Source organism: Felis catus, chromosome A3 (genome assembly GCF_018350175.1).
Source record: "Felis catus isolate Fca126 chromosome A3, F.catus_Fca126_mat1.0, whole genome shotgun sequence".
Lineage (NCBI taxonomy): Eukaryota > Metazoa > Chordata > Mammalia > Carnivora > Felidae > Felis > Felis catus.
This window is the reverse complement of record NC_058370.1, coordinates 82,201,639-82,218,478: the sequence shown is the minus strand read 5'-3', so window position 1 is coordinate 82,218,478 and position 16,840 is coordinate 82,201,639. Positions and strand designations below refer to the sequence as shown.

General features: G+C 45.2%; 1 protein-coding gene across 7 annotated transcripts in view; it reads right to left on the bottom strand.

Annotated features, from left to right (window-relative positions):
* Window positions 1-11,356: 11,356 nt before the first annotated feature.
* The window catches only part of AFTPH (aftiphilin), an 85,511-nt gene continuing 80,027 nt past the window's right edge, over window positions 11,357-16,840 (bottom strand). For 6 of the 7 annotated variants that reach the window (XM_045054277.1, XM_045054279.1, XM_011280997.4 and 3 more), the window contains one exon: window positions 11,357-11,605. In XM_045054277.1, the coding sequence (XP_044910212.1) occupies window positions 11,461-11,605 (145 nt within the window). In that variant the 3' untranslated portion in view covers window positions 11,357-11,460. The remainder of the gene's footprint in view (window positions 11,606-16,840) is intronic. The other variant, XR_002154863.2, reaches the window with a different exon arrangement.

The window sequence follows — 16,840 nt, the reverse complement described above, 5'->3', positions numbered from 1 at the left end:
TCTGAGCTTGATGGCCTTCCAGTGTCCCATTGCTCCGTGCTCAGCTATTCCCCTGGTCACCCCTGCCCAGAGTGACCTCTCACCTCTCTGGATTCCTCTGACTTTTGTTTTGGCTCTCAGCCCTCACAGCAGGAGGTCTGTAAAGCCCCGGGTGACGTGGGGCCTGTTGCCCAACCTCAGTGTTATTACCTGTGGAATGGAGATAATCACCGTAGATACTTCAGGGGGTGGGTGTGAGTCTCAAATGAGATTACAGAGCTCGAGAGGTACAATGGCGCCTGGACTTTAAACTCCAGCTTTAAATCCAGCCTGTCTGCTGGGGGTTTGGGGCAAGTTGACTTAAGCTTTCTGGGTCTCAGTTTTATTATCTGTGAGGGGAGATGAGAAGAATGGCACCTATTTCCTAGGACTGTTGGGAGAATAAACGAGAGAGCGCTTTGAGCTGTGCCTGGCACTCGCTACGTGCCAGCTTTGTTGCTACAGAGCTGAGCATTGAGCTGTGTGGATAGGAAACCCCCAAGAAATAACTTGAAAACAAACCCAAACACCCCAACCTGCCTCCTCTCAAAGGGCCTTATCTCCGCAGTTAGCTAGCGCTGCATGTGGCGGGAGTTTGACACAGCTTTGTTGATTCACTATCCAAAAAGCTGCCAGATGCCGGTCTCTGTGTTTTTCTTACCCATTTTTCCCCTTTATGGTGGGGGGTGGGGGGGCGGGATCACCAACTCTGCTGGGAAACCGATGAAAGTCATGGATCCCCAGACAGGTGCTCAAGAAGCAAATATTCACAATATGTTGCGCAGAATTTCAGGGGACTCCTAGACCCCCCCGAGGGTGAGGGTGACAAGCCCCTCTTTAGATGATACACCCTCCACGTCTTGTTTGTTGCTCTTACTCCAACAAAACAAAAGCTGTTTCTCCTCCACTCATCAGTGCCCGGCACCTTGGCTTCCACCCTGGCTCCAGTCCCCCGGCTACCTCTCCCCAGGGCCCCTCGCTCAGAGCCTACATCAAGCCACGACCCTTGGCTAGGAGTTAAAAACAGCACCTGTTCAGCGTTTGAGGGTTGAAAACGGGGCGTGGGGGGGAAGTGGGGGTGGGCAGGGGGAGGGGGGAAGAAAAGAAACAGAAGAAGCAGACTCAACGTAAAAAAAAAATCAGAAGGAATCATCCTCCAAGCCAAACGCCGTAATTCACAGGGCTCTTATTCGCTGAGTGGGACTAAATGGTATTTATGACCAAGAGGCCCTGGGCTCACCCCAAGTTGAGCAATTCATTCAGTTGCCCAAACTCCGGCAGCAGGGAAGAGAGGCACGGGGCTGGGGAGATCAGACAGCTTGGAGGGGGAGATTTTATTGTTCATGACTCGTGTGATTCTTTATCTACTTAACGTTAAGTGTAGTTTCCGAATTTTAGTACGTGTTTCTGGGAAGATGATGACCTCAAAGAGTGTCTGTTCCCTTTAAGGTTAATTATGGGCTTGGAATTGGGCTCTATGCTGTGGGGCCCATTCATTCATTCATTCATTCATTCACTCATCCAAGATTTATTAGGTGCCTTCCTTACACATGAGAAGCTGTTCTAGGCACTAGAGATACAGCAGTGAACACAGCAACAAAGGTCCCTGTCCTAATGAAGTTTACAGTTTTGGCAGGAAAGACAGATAACACAAAATAAACAATAGATACATGTTGGATGGTAATGTGTACTGAGAAGAAAGACACAGCAGGCAGGGGCTAGACAGGGTGGCAGGGTGCTATTCTAGCTAGTGCTTAGGAAAGGCTTCTTTGAGCGGAGGCCTAGGGGACGAGGGACAGAGCCATGCAGAGGCCTGGGAGGGGGGTCCCAGGGCGGAAGGAAGGCCATCCACCAGGTTGGGTTGGGACAGCCCAGCATGACTGAGGACCCACAGGGTCAGTTCCCACAGCTGGGGGTTTCTGGATGGCAAGGCTGGGATGTCCCCAGCCCTTTGGTGGAACCTTTCCCAGGGCTACATAGGTCCTTCCTGGCTGTGTGCTTGGACCTCTCTTCCATGCTGAGAGCACCCCAAGGGCTGTTTCTTCCTCAGCCTTACCCCTCCCTGTTGTACCTACAGTTTGCAGAGCCCAAGACTTTTGCTGAAAGCTGGATGGAGTTGGCGATATTTCAAGATGTTGACCTTAAGAAAGGCTATCCTGTTTGCTGTAGACTGAATGTGTGTGATTTGTGCCTTCTCGGAATTCGTATGTTGAAATCCTTACCCCCAGTGCAATGGTATTTGGAGGTGGGGCCTTTGGGAGGTGATTAAACCTTTGGGATGGGATTCGTGCCCCTATCAGGCACCGCAGACAGCCCCTCCGCCCCTTCTGCCATGTAAGGATGCTGTGAAAGAGAGCTGTCTGTGAATCAGGACACAGGCTCTCACCGGAACCTAGCCAGGCTGGTGTCCTGACCTTGGACTTCCCAGCCTCCGGGACTGTGAGAAGTATTTTTGTTTAAGCAGCCTGAAGGGCCTAAGACCCTGTTAGAGGAAACAGAGGGGATAGAGAAACAAGTCACATGACACCGGCAGGAAACAGTCAGGTACGTCCAGAATGTGGGGCACTCTGTAACACAACTGGCCTGGCCTCTTAAAGAAAACAACCACACTGTAATAAACAATAAAAGGATGGGAGGGCTGGTCTAGATTAAAAGGAACATACAGTCAAATGGGATGCATACTCCTTGAGCAGACCCTGGTTTGAGCAGCCAAGCTGTAAAAGACATTTTAGGGACACTCTGGGGAATTCAAATGGACTGGTTTTCAAATGGTATTTGTATATTATTGTTCGTTTTCTTAAGTGTGATAATAGTATTAAGGTCAGATGAGAATATCTCTGTATTTTGATATGATGTTGATGTGTGTGGCAGGGACATGTGATGACATCCATAATTTATTCTGAAATTATTCACCCAAGTAAATAAGTAAATAAAATCTAAGATACCTAAGGTCTAGAATGGCTCAAGGGAAGGGAATGAGATGCCCCAAGGGACATGGTCCACCTTCCTGGAGTTGGCTGGGCCCTAAATACTTGACAGACCCCAATGGGTGCACTTTCTGTGTCCCGGAAGGGAATGTGCACAGCACCTGGCGTTCAGTTGCCTAATCGGAGGTGAATGAGTGGATGGTCTCTGTGGGACTGAGTACTCGCCCCTTAACACCGACACCCCACCTACCCTTGACACTCACCGCGAAGCAATTAACAACATGAGCAGACTGTCAAGGGTCAGGTTTTATGGAAATGCCTTGTGAGGTCTCTCTGGATGATTGCAGACGTCACTGCCATCTGCCTGCCCCCTCCCCGCTCCCGGAGCCCCTCCAGCATCTCCTGGCGGCCCGGGCGGGGCGCTCAGTTATTTCTGGAGCCTCACCCTTCAGGTGGAGAGTACGCTGCTCATAATCACCAGGTCATGAACAGCTGGCCTGCCGGGCCCTAAATATTTCATTGAATCAGGGGCTGCCTCCTAACAGCCTGTGTCTCAAAAGACTCCCAAGTCAGGCAAGGCACATTGTGGGCACCCAGTAGAACTTGATGCTGTTATCCTAAATAACAACAACAACAATAATCATAGTACCGAACGTTTATTGAGCACTTAGTATTTCCGTGTGTCACGCTAAGTGTCTAACATGAGTTAGGTCTTTAATTCTACTCAGAAGCCTGTTTGGGTCTTTTCCACGCTAATTCCTACACCCATTTTGCAGACTGGTTCATGGTCTCACGGTTAGGCATGTTCCAGGATTCAAACTCTGGTTGCCTCGTTCCCGCTTCTCTCCCAGGAGGGCCCTGGAAGACTGACTCAGGATTCCTTTGTCGTGGGGCTGCTGAATGCCTGAAGAAGCTTCCTAGGAAAGCCGTGAGCCACCAGGGCCCCAGGGACTCTAGTTACATTCTTCGTCCCCTACTGAGCTCCGTATTGAAGCAATTAGCTAAGACAATAGCTCGTGCCCCTTCCTTCACAGCCCTGCAGTAAGTAGCACACCACAGGGCAATGAAAAGTCAAAAAGTCAGGCAGACCGACCAGTGTCACCTTTTACGGAAGTGCCAGGGAGGACCCTCTCCCCAGAAGTCTGCCCGTGAAGATTTGTGCCACCAGAGGCAGCCGCTCCCCTTCAGCTGGGAAAACAACCCTGTTTTCAAGCACCTTGGGCTTTCTTGTCAGTCATTAGGGAAAAAAGGCATTCCTGGCGGGTCCCCACTGGCATCTGAGCTGGGACCGACCACCGGTTCTCACCTTTGCTCCTCGCCCGGGACCGATGGCCCATCCATCTCCTGGTTGGCTGCAGCTGATATTAGATAAATACCGGTTGTCACCAGTGGGCTCTGCCCAGATCTTCCACCCCTGAATGCATCCTTTCAATAGGTGTTCGGTGACACAGGGCCCATGAGGTCCTGCCTGCCTCACAGATGTTAGGTTCCAGCCACAAAACCAAAAAAAAATCTGGGGTGGGAAAGAAGAGTCCAGATTTCACTGAAAATGAAGCTTTCCAGAGCTGCTGACTAAGGACTTCTCTTTCCAAACATCTGAAACAGCAAACAGATTGTAAATGAAGAGGGAGTTACAAGATAGTAGCTGCAGGGAAGCTCGTCCCTGTTTTCTGGGTTGTAGCTGCTGCTACAGAGCCGAGCCCGGACCTGGGCAGCCGAGAAAGGGGATTACACAGGGCAGGGGGTCTGAGCGCCGGAGGGCCCGCCGCAAGTAAGAGGTGGCTGCCCAAAGAGTTCTGGCCTCTTCTCTGAGCCAAGGGAGAGCAGTTTATTCTGACGAGAGGTGGAAGGAACACTGGTCTGGGTCGTTCTCTGGAGCCAATGCATTAGTGACTCCCACCCAGATCAGAGTTCAGACTCCCGAGGCAACTCAGCAAAAATAAAGTGAAACAAATTGTAACCCCATCGAGATGATGCTTCCCTGGACCAGAGCACGAAGGGAGGAGTTACACGGTCTTTGGGCCACACTTCTCTCCTCCCACAGAGTAAAAATACTGATTTTGGGAAAATGTCTGCATTCAGTGGAGGCTTGAATCTATAATGACAGGAGAGCCCCTGGGATAGCTTGATCTGAAGCAGTCTTGCTGGATGTGGGGTCCTGGGGCCAGATGGGAGCCTGGGCCCAGAACCACAGAGTCAGGAGCCAGTCTCCCCACCATGCCCGAACGGCCGCCAGCTCTAGCACGGAAGTCCTGCCTCGGATAACCGGAAAGAAGAAAAGGGGTGGGGTAAAGGGGGTGTGGAAAGCTGATGGAGGCTGGGCAGCTTTCAACCTGGAGCATGCCTTCAGGCATCCTCGCCTTGTCACTGGAGTGTAATGACTGTCAGGGTGACACCCCCTTTCCGGATATCCAGCTTTATCTGAGGATCCAACAGTGTGGTCATCTGAGTGCCTCTGAGCCACGTCGAGCCTTGCTCAGGGACCGAGAGGCATTTTACTGATTCCCCATAACCATCTGCACAGGGCACCCTCTGGGAAACGGTCAGGGTGATTCTAGGCTTGGGAGTCTCCTATAGAGCCGTGTACTTTTCAGCCAGGGGCTGCTGGTGGTGTAGGCTACAGGGTTGTGCCCCAGGAGTGGCCGAGTTCCCCCCCGTATGTCCAGCCCCTACTTGCTGCTTGCCTAAGGCAGGGACTGAGGCAAAAACCAACCAAAACAAATAGCTTTTGGCAAAATGGAAGCCCTGTGGGGGGTTGTGCTGATGTTTGGGGGTTGTTTCAGAGCCTGGAGGATTGAGTCAGTGATCAATAGAATAGGGTTTGTTTTGGAAAAATTCAGATGGGGCTAGAGGTGGGGTTCACAGTATTTGCAGGCAAAGGCAAAACACAGATTCTGGAAGGATCCCTATCCATTTCACTGGGAGGCTTATGCATAAACTGGTTTAGGAAGCAAACAAGGTGACAGTTTGCCTATGTGTCAGGCGCTGTGACAGGGAACAGGGGGACAAATCTGGGCCAGACCCCGTCCCTGCCCTCAAGACGCTTGCAGCCTGTGGGAGAAAGAGGAGCAAATCTGTCGTCATAAAGCAAGGCGACAGGTGCTGTAACAACCCTCATCGTGCCAAGAGGCTGATACTCTCCGGGTGAGCATCCAGACTCTGGGATCAGATAGACTTGGGTTCTAGACTCTTCTGCTTCCTGGCTGAGTGACCTCGGGGAAGCCACATCGTGTTCCAAGTCTTGGTTTCCTCACCAGTAAACTGGAGCAGGCTATAGTTCAGGTACTTCTCAGGGTTACCGGGAGGACTCAGGGAGGGAAGGTGTGCGAAGCCCCGTGTCTGGCACTCAGGAATGCTCTTAATCAATGTAAACTAGCTTTATTACGAGTGTGGTATTATCAGAGAGGCTTGCCAAACACCCTGCAAGGCTGGAGAGCGGCAGTGTCTGGGGAGGCGGGGCCTGGGGGCATCCAGAAGAGCTCCCGGAGGAAGGGGTGCTGGCCGGCTACTGAGAAAGAGCATTCCTGGGGTCCAGGTGCTGTGCCACATTCACACATATTATGTGAAGATTTGCAATACTCTCCTCAGCGGTGGCCCAGGCCAAAAGGTTAGACTGAAACAGTGGATACTGAAACATAACGCCCTGGAGGTCAGGCTGACTCTGACTTACAGTCAGGAACACAACCACGGGAGGCTATGGGGACTTAGGTTTTCGCTCAGCAGAAGTCTTAACAGTCAGTGCTGGCCGTCAAAGCAAGCGTGTTCGAGGGCTGTCTTGTGAGATTGAGCTCACTTGAGGTCCTTGCGCATCTTCCGGCAAAGGCCGGACTGGCCACCCCCAGCTCAGAGAATTGAATCATCCTTGGCTTTTTCAACTTGTGAAATCTTCTGCAACACCTCCCCCCCTGCCCTCAGTACATAGGTCCGATGAGCTACTAATGGACATCCCTGTCACCACAGAGGCTAGCCCTCCTGGGGCGCTGCGGGGCTCCTGGGAGTGGTTTACAGGGGCTGGACTGGCTGATCTTCCAGCCCCAAAATTCTATCATTCTCTACGGTTTCTTCCTACCTTGCTTTTCAAGTCTGTAGACTCCAATCCCTCATTTTATGCAAGAAGTACCTGAGTCTTAGAAAAGGGATTTATCCAAGATCTTACAGCTGATTAGTGGAGAACTGTATTTAGAACACACAACTCCTGGCCTAATCCCTTCTACCTCTGCAGGCGGCTCCCTACTGCCATCCATGATTTGTCTTAGCATTTGTTCCTCCCAAGGTCCCAGTACACCTGTGCTGCCCTCTGTAGATTTCTTTGCCTCTTAGAAAAACAGATCCAGTCCGACACATTGCTGCAGCCCGAGACAATACCCTAGGATTCGTTTCTCTAGGTAGTACTTTAGCTCGATGAAATGGGAAGTGAAAAATAAGGCCCAGACTTCAGTTGTCCCACAGTATCTGTTCTCTCCTTCTTACTTCCAGAACCCCATTTAGATGGCTGCCCAAAATAAAGGTGTTTCCCACTCTCTTTTGTAGCTAGATATGGCGCAGCAACTAGGTTCTGCCCTAAAGATAGTACTGCAATTAGAACTATCTTGTGTACATCATGGAAAGGGTTCTTAACGAGAGGGAGGATGCCCTTCTTCACTCTTCCTTTATCGATGGCTGGAACATAGGCATAGTGCCCGTACCATCAATAGTCACCCTGGACCATAAGGTAGACACCATTGGAATGGTGTCGGAAATGGTGAAACAACAACACAGTCGAGAGCTTAAGTCTCTGATGATCTTATGAAGTCTCTTCACCAGCCCCCGACAGCTTTCCTTGTGTTTTCCAGGCAAGAGAAAGAAACTTCCATTGTTTAAGCCACCATTACCATTTTTCATCAACTCTTGTCATTGATTGTAAGACAGCATTATTTTGTAGATCATGAAAAGAAACCACTGCCAAAGAAATGGACGCCCCTTCCAACGGTATGACACGTTCCAATTTCAGAGAAGTTCAGATGTGACAGAAGTATGAATCTTATTACATGAAATGCAGTATTTTGGGTTTTTGCTACTCACAGCCAAGCCTAATCCTGATTCAAGAAACATGAGGGAAGGAAAAGATGACAAGATCTAAATAAAGAACACGATAATCATGTGGAGGGAAGAACAAGTTTCTATATAAAAGAATGACTCACAAAAATAGTAGTGACATGACTCAGTTTAGGGACATTCCTCCTATACTTCCCACTCTGGCTCGGATTAAATGGGAGCCTATGTATGGCTACTTGCATTTGGCCATCAAGTGAAACGAGATGCTAGGGGAGGAGTTGAGCTGGCTTTAAGGTGTTGAGAACGCAAAGCTGATTGTTAAGTCAGTCTCCACTCTGTGTGATTTGGCTTTTAGGGGGTCTGCCTCCTTGGTTTCTTCTCCCCAACTCTGCAGGGTTCTCCTGCTTAACTTTGAGAAAGACTGATGGTCAGCTGCCGTTTGCAGCCAACGAGCCCTCCCTTAGCTGAGACCCGTAGAGACGCTTTGGGCTCATCCCGCACCGGCCACCGCTGCTGCCTTCTGGCGCAACTTAAGTCCTGGTTTGGTGCAAGTACTTCTGGTCCTCAAGGCGAGACTTTAACCTATGATAATCCAGTACGGATATGCCTGTTGTGATTTAAGCATCGACGGCCAATGGGACAAACAAAAGGGAAAACTGGTTTACCAACAAGTGGTCCTAAGATGAAATATCCATTCTGTGTCATTAAAGCAGAGTCACTTTCATGAGGAAGGTTCACTTGACCATTTCTATTTCTGTTTTAAGTGTTTATTTTTGAGAGAAAGAGCATGCTGTGCACAAGCAGGGGAGGGACAGAGACGGGGGGGGGGGGGATAGAAGATCCAAAGCGGGCTTCACGCTGACAGCAGACAGCCCGAAGCAGGGCTTGAACTCACAAACTGAGATCATAACCTGAGCTGAAAAAGGATGCCTAACTGACTGAGCCACCCAGGCGACCCTTGACTCTTTTTTTTTTTTAAGATTTATTTTTGGGAGAGACAGAGGATGAGCCGAGAGGGGGCAGAGAGAGAAGACACAGAATCCGAAGCAAGCTCCAGGCTCTGAGCTGTCAGCACAGAGCCCAATGCAGGGCTTGAACTCACGAACCTAACTGCGAGATCATGACCTGAGCTGAAGTCAGACACCCAACCGACTGGGCCACCCAGGGGCCCCTGCCCCTTGACTTTTTCTAAATAATGCAATAACTTCTTATTTTCCATGATCCTTTCTCCTGTGATTGCTTCTTGAATCTATGGGGACTCCAGCCATCACAGGTTTTGCTAACTCTACATTCACTTACTAATTCTATCCTCATGTGACACATTTTGTTTACTATTTAATACAACAACCCCACAGGAAGGTAGTATAATTCCTATTAAAAAAAACACATTTTTAAAATTTTTTTTTCATTTTTGAGAGAGAGCATGAGGAGGAGAAGGGCAGAAAGAGAGGGAGACAGAGAATCCCAAGCAGGCTCTAGGCTGTCAGCCAAAGCCCGACACAGGGCTCGAACCCACAGACCGTGAGATCGTGACCTGAGCTGAACTTGAACACTCGACCGACTGAGGCACCCAGGCGCCCCTATCATTCCCATTTTTAAATGAAGGCTAAGACAAGTCGATTGACTCTCACAGTAGCGCAGCTAATAAACGGGCCGTGAACTTAACGTTGGTGAAGGTTGCCAGTACAGGGTCGTTGCAATGTACTGTAGAAGTGGCCCTTTAGGGCTTTTAGGCTTCAATCACTGACACATACGAAGTTCTGCTGAGGAATATTGTTACCCTTCCATTCAGAAGGGCCACCGGGCAGAAGACTTGTGCCTATTCTGAAACAAAGCCTTCTCTGAAAAGACAGACAAAAAACAAAACACAAAGAAACCCCAAGGTTGGATGCACGGTGGGAGATGGACTGGATAGGCACGGCTACCCCAGGCCACACTTCCGTCATACTCACCGACGGTTCTGACGGCCTTCGTGATAAACTGGCAGCACCCAAGTCTGTCATCGAGGGAGGGGCACAGGGTCCCACGGAACATTCCCACAGCACACGAGGTACAATTGGGGTCGGGCTGCCTGCCTGTTTCTAATGAAATAGGTCATGTGACTCTGTGGGAGCAATATCTAATAACAGTATTTAAAAATAACGTTTTAGGAACTTTCTGCTCACATCACCATCAAGCATGTATTTCCTAGAAAAGAAAAAAATTCCCTATAAATCCTTATTTAACCTTGCCAATTCTGTTGAAGATATATTATAGTGAATCATGGGAATTTCTTTTATGATCTCATGTTCTACATAAAAACAGCTCAGCTTAGTATGACCCAGTTCCTGTGGGCCAGACTCTAATTCCTTCTGGTTTCAAAAAGCGGAAGCCCTACCAAATGATTTCCTCTGGATTGAAATACATTAAAATGGAATAAAATTTCATATCCAAACTCATTACATTTTCCCTCAGATACCAAAGTACAAAAACACAATGCTAAATTTCTTTTAAATTATTTTATTTTTGTGTAAGCTAAAAGGAAATTTACACACTGAAATCTCAAAAGACCTGGGCATGCACATTCACCTTGTTAGAGGTTCCTCTACATGTCTTTCTTTTTTCCATAGGAATTTCCCCAAACATTTAAAACCCATAGTTTTTACTGTATATACAGCCTAAACCATAGCAATCTATGATTATGTCATTTTACACTGTGCAAAATCCTCAAAAAATAGTGGTACGATAAAACAAAAAAAATCATTAAAACAAGTAAATTTCATTGTAAGACATTCATATAATTTGGTCCTTCTCCAAACCAAACTGATTTAAAACAGACACAATCTCTTTAAACCCCTCCAATCAAGTTCTGACAATGATCCATACCCTACGACAAAACAGCAATCAATTAAGTACCTCGCAAAAGGTCAAATAGCAATATGCCAGATTGAAAAGATTAAAAAGAAAAGAGCGCAAAAATGTTAACAAAAGCCAGATCTGAAACAAACCCACCACACGTAAAATTGAAAAAAAAAAAAAATTAAATGGAGACTTTGGAGCTTATTTATGATAGCAAAAGTAATTCGACATATGATATGAAAAATTAATAGAACATTCAATGCAATCTGAAAAGACTGAAGGGGATTTCACAGACAGTGGAGATTTGAGTTTTTAATTTTTTTTTTATTTCAAAAGTTTTGTAAGAAGGACACCACCAGTGTATTTCACAAAGACATAAATGTATACACCCCAGCAACACAAAAAGAATAAATCTTCAAAAATGTTCACCCCCGATTATTTACATTTTTTCTAATATAAATTTAGGACTTCAGTATGTAAATAAATATACATTACTATGTATACCTTTCTAGTGCGGCTTACCAACAAATCAGCTGAACTTTTTTTTTTTTTTTTTTTTTAATTAGAGCAGGTATGCTTTTGATGGTAGGGAAGGGCTGGAGGAAAGGAAAAGCAATTTAAAGTGTCCAATTCACATCGGTTATCAGTCTGCTTTCTCTTGGGACCTTGTGGAAGGTGTTAACGTGGCTGGGAACATCAACACCTTGGCATGCATGAACGTTAAGTCAGGAAGGCTAGCGATCACCTTGATGGCTTCTTCACTTAGGTGCTCTTCTCTTTTCGGTTTCCTATTGACAAATGAAAACAGAGAAGTGTGTTGATGTGACTTTGCCGTAGGTCAAATGGGAGAAAATCCACTCCCAAGGCAGACAGCGATCTGTGGGGACTTCCTCTATCAGGTCCCGAACTTCCTAACAGCTTTGTGCTGTGTGCTTCCTCTGCCAGCTGCTGAGTCGCTCACAAAGACGTACGTCCTTCTTATGTATGCCCATTGCAGCCAGGCACGTCCCTGTGGATATTCACACGGACCTACGCACGGCCCACAGATTTGCTTAAGGCTGGAAGCATCTACTGCCCAGGCACCCTTTTGAAATGTTACTAAGCTGAAATATAATGCCAGAGCCCTAATAAAACTTCACCCAACTGGATTTCCCCCGACCCCCTGCGAAACTACCAAAATTACTTCAACATAAAACAAAGTATGTCTGGCACAAGACCTTGTAAGTCATTTTAACCTCAGGCTTTCTTAATCCCCCATGGGGAATTCCAGGAGAGAAAGCCTTCACCTCAAAAACACCCAGTTTCGGCCCCACCGGGACAGACAGAGCAGGTCCCAAAGCAGCACGGGAGCCGGTTGTGGACGTGGACAATGGGCATACTCCACAGACGTGGAGAATGGCAGGACATACTTGGGGAGAGGGGGAATCCCCAAATCCTATGGGTTCTGTAGATGGAGGACATTTTATTACACTGACCCCTGCTACTAGAGGTGAGAGGGTTAGTGCCTAACACAGGAAGAACTCTTTTTGACCCGGGGCCTCCCAGCTGGTGAGGTGCAGAAATGTCAAGTGAGCCTCAAACGTGACTCAAATTGACCACATGATTGTAAGCCAACCTTTATTTTTTCCAGGACATTAAATATATTGAAAGAATAGTTGTACTCATACAGATATTAATTTTAGGCCAAAGTTTATTTTTAAATTGTTGACTCTAAAAAGCCCAATTTTCTTTTATGGTAAAGGATAGTTGGTACTATATTAGGTGTGACACAAGTTATTTCTTCCACCTAAATATGTTCTTTGGGATGGGGAACAGAAGTCAGGAGATGAAGCAAGACAAGAAAGATAGACATAGGCCTTTATTTCATACCTAGACTTTTCTGTTAATCACTTTTGAAATCAGGCTGAAATGAAAAGACTTAATAGAATGACTGAAAAATCAAACATCAGAATTTTAGGACCAAAGTTCTTCAATAGGGGGTCGAGCTTCAGGCACACTGAAACCATCAGATCAACCAATACTCAGTTCTAGGGTTTCTCAGAAGAATGGAATAGCAATCTGGTATTTTCTGATTAAAATCTACACTTTTAAAAAATGTCTATTTTTGAAGGAGAGAAAGAGTATGAGCGGGAGAGGTGCTGAGAGGGAGGGAGACACAGCACGAAGTGGGTTCCAGGCTCTGAGCTGTCAGCACAGAGCCCAATGTGGGGCTTGAACTCACTGATGGTGAGATCATGACATGAGCCAAAATCTGATGCTTAACTGACTGAACCCCCCAGGTGCCCCCAAATCTACATTTTTAATTGCATTTAAACAACAGCAAAATTCTTAGGTGGATATCTGGTGAAGAAAAACCAGATAGTTCATTTTTTTTTAAACGTTAATTTATTTTGAGAGTGTGTGTGTGAGTGGGAGTGGCAGAGAGAGGGAGAGAGAGAATCCCAAGCAGGCTCTACACCCAGTGCAGAGCCTGACATGGGGCTCGATCCCACAACTGCGAGATCATGATCTGAACTGAAATCAAGAGTTGGACGCTCAACTGACTGAGCACCCAGGTGCACCCCACCCCCCGGATAGTTATTTTTAGTCTCAAAGTGAAAGACTGGAAGTGCATAATGGAAGAGGCCAGCCTCTCACCAACACTCAATCTTAGCATCACTAATGATGGAGTCAACTAGATATTACGCATCTTCTGATGTGGTTCAACACCTGTGCCGTTTACCAGTCAAAAACGCTTTACCTGAGTTTATATAGTATAATATAATAATTTGTGGATATAATTTCTAAAGCTTACAGGAAATAAGGGGAATAGAGAAAGATATTAAATACTACTTGAAGGAAGCCAACAGATAAAATCCAGAAGTTGAGACATTCTACAGGACACCTAGACTGATCTTTTTAATAAGCTAGTGTTAAAACTGAAAACAAAAGGCATGGTGGTAGATAAACCATATTAAAGGAGATTTGGGAGCCATAATGGCCAGGTACAATCATTCTCTGCTTTGTTAAAACCAATATTCAATTGAGGGGATATCTGAATATAGCCTTGGTATCATATGGAATAAAAATATGAAGTGGACAGATGGAGATCACAGACTGCAAGGGTAAGTTCAATTCAGTATGGACTACAAAACCTCACTTTTGGTTAAAACACCACAAATACGTATATGTTTCCATAGAAAATTATCTGAAAGAATACACTATCTGAAAGAAGGAGTTATACCGACCTGAGTGGTAAGAATGTGAAACTAAGTTTTAACTTTTTGTATGCATTTTCTAACTTTCTATATCATCTACCTTACTGCTGCTGTAACGATAAATGGTTGTCAAAAACAGGAACAGATAAAATTATACCTAAACGGACTTTCTCCTTTGTGGAGTGCAGTTGGGGAGTGGGAAAGGAAAGCAAACTATAAGGCTTCCACCCAAGAAATGGTAAAGATGACTCCAGGCTTTTTACCAATAGCCTTACTTCAGAGGCACTCCTCGGAGGCAACAGGAAATTGAACCAAGTTTACAGAGTTCATAGTCTGTGTATTCATCTGTACTCAATGTGCATTGATGTGATCTATTTTTTTTTTTTTTTTAGCATATAGGAAGAAAATGCTTGAGAATTTGAAAATAAAAGTTGTATCACGAACATTTTTCAAGTCCAAAAGCAGTGACCTAATTTTGATTTATATTCTTTAGCTAAGATTTATCCTTTTGTCAGTGGAATGCAACTGAGAGTCTAGAAACAAACTCAACAAGGGTGCCAAGACCATCAATAGGGTGAAAAACAGTCTTTTCATCAGTATGGGCTATCCACATGTAAAAGAATGAAGCTGGACTCCTATCTCACACCACATTCAAATATTAAATCAAAATGAATCGAAGGCCCAAATGTTAAGAGTTGAAGGTACAAAACTCAGAAAAAACCCTAGGTATAAATCTTTCGGACCTTGAAGTAGGCAGTGGTTTCTGGGATGGCTATCATCACAAAGTCAGTGAGAATGCAGCGAAACTAGAATTCTTATATATTACCGGAAGGAATGTAAGATGGTGCCACTACTACGGAAGATAGTTCGGCAGTTCCTCAAAAAGTGTAACATATGACTCGGCAGATCCACTCCCAAGAAAATTGAAAACATCTGTCCACACTAGAACTTGGACACGAATGCTCACAGCAGCATTACTCAGAATAGTTGAAAAGTGAAACAGCCCAAGTATCTATCAATTGATTAATGGATAAAGAAAATGTGGTGTAATCACACAAAGGAATATTATGCAGCTATAAAAAGGAATGAAAAGTACTGATACACACAACAGCATGGCTGAACTTGAAAACATGTTCAATGAAAGCAACCAGACACAAAATGTCACATACTATAGGAGTCCATTTATACGAAAGAATCAGAATAGGCAAATTCCTGGAGACAGAAGGCACATTAGTGGATGTCAGGGGCTGGGAAAAGTGGCAGATAGGGAGTAACTGCTAATGAGCATGGAGTTTCTCTCTGGGGTGAAAAATATGTTCTGGAATTAGTGGCAACGGTTGTGCAATGCTGTGAACACACTAAAAACCAATGGATTTTATGGTAGGTGGCTATCTCAATTAAAAGATTAAAAAGAAAAAAGATGTATGTACCCCTTTTGGCAACTAGTTTGGCTTCTATAAACCTGAGTTAGAGGTCTGTGGCTACTAACTAGGTGGCCACCCACTGATTCAGATAAGGAAGAAAATTTTCTCTATACTAGAAAAGGTGAACAAGAAGATGGAACTGTTTTAAAACTAAGAACTCGTATTTCTTTAAAAAGTGAAAAGTCATTTTTTTCTTACATATGCAAAACCACTTAAAAAAGAGAATGCTGTTTGTTACACATCAAATTCCCCTACATGTACCACAGTTTCTTAACCCTCTCGTGCCTTATAGTCACTCTATCTTCTGTGTACTGTCAATAGCCAAGAAGGTTTTGCTGAGCTTTACTTCCTGTAGTTTATTTTATTCAAAAACAAAAAGAAAAACAAAATGTAAAACAACAAAGACTCTGAAATTTTCTGAAATGATACCTGTCATCCCCTTTTCTTTTCCCTGTACAACTGGGAATCATTCATGAGGACATCTTACAGGATTACCTTCTAATTGTAAGACTTGTCAATATTTGCATTTCTTACCATTTTCAAATAACTAAATCCTCAAAGTTGAGGAATACAAAGCTGGCAACTCATTTTTTTCTCAATTTGTTGTTGAAATTTTTTTTTAATGTTTATTTATTTTTGACAGACAGACAGCAAGCGGGGAAGGGGCAGAGAGAGAGGGAGACATAGAATCTGAAGCAGGCTCCAGGCTCTGAGCTGTTAGCACAGATGGGGCGGGGGGTGGGGAGGGACGGGACTCGAACCTATGAACCACAAAATCATGACCTGAGCCAAAATTGGATGCTTAACTGACTGAGCCACCCAGGCACCCCTCAATTTGTTGTGTATTAAACATGAAGCTGGATAGATACTAGAGAGCAATTCAATGCTCTCAATGTTACAACACTAACCTTAGGATACACACAATAGTTTTAGTTCATTCCATAATGGTACAGAATAAGGGAAATAATGAAAATAACTTCTTAAAAGTAATAAGAGTTAAAAAAGTTCCCTGGTGTACAAGGGATGTTTCAAGGGTGAGTTAAAAAGAAGAGCAAGCAAGTTAAAAATGTGGTTTAGAGCTCCTCCTAATGGCATGAAGACAGAATTCTGATCACTGGGACTCTACTATAGTTCATTCAGTGAGATTGCAGAGAAAAAAAGGTAAGGAAACAGGACTGTCCTTAGAAAAGACTCTCCTAAAAATAAGCAGGGGAAAGCCCAAACAATAAAAGCATCAGTAGTTTTTTTTAAGTCAAAGGTAGCATTTGGCTAACATATATAGAAGAAATAATGGACGAGATTTGTATGAGAAGAATTTTGACTTGTAAATATGCTTTGAGAAAAGAAACAATTAGAAAGTAAGCAAAAAGAATCCAGAGAGGCTTCATTTACAAGTAGGTTT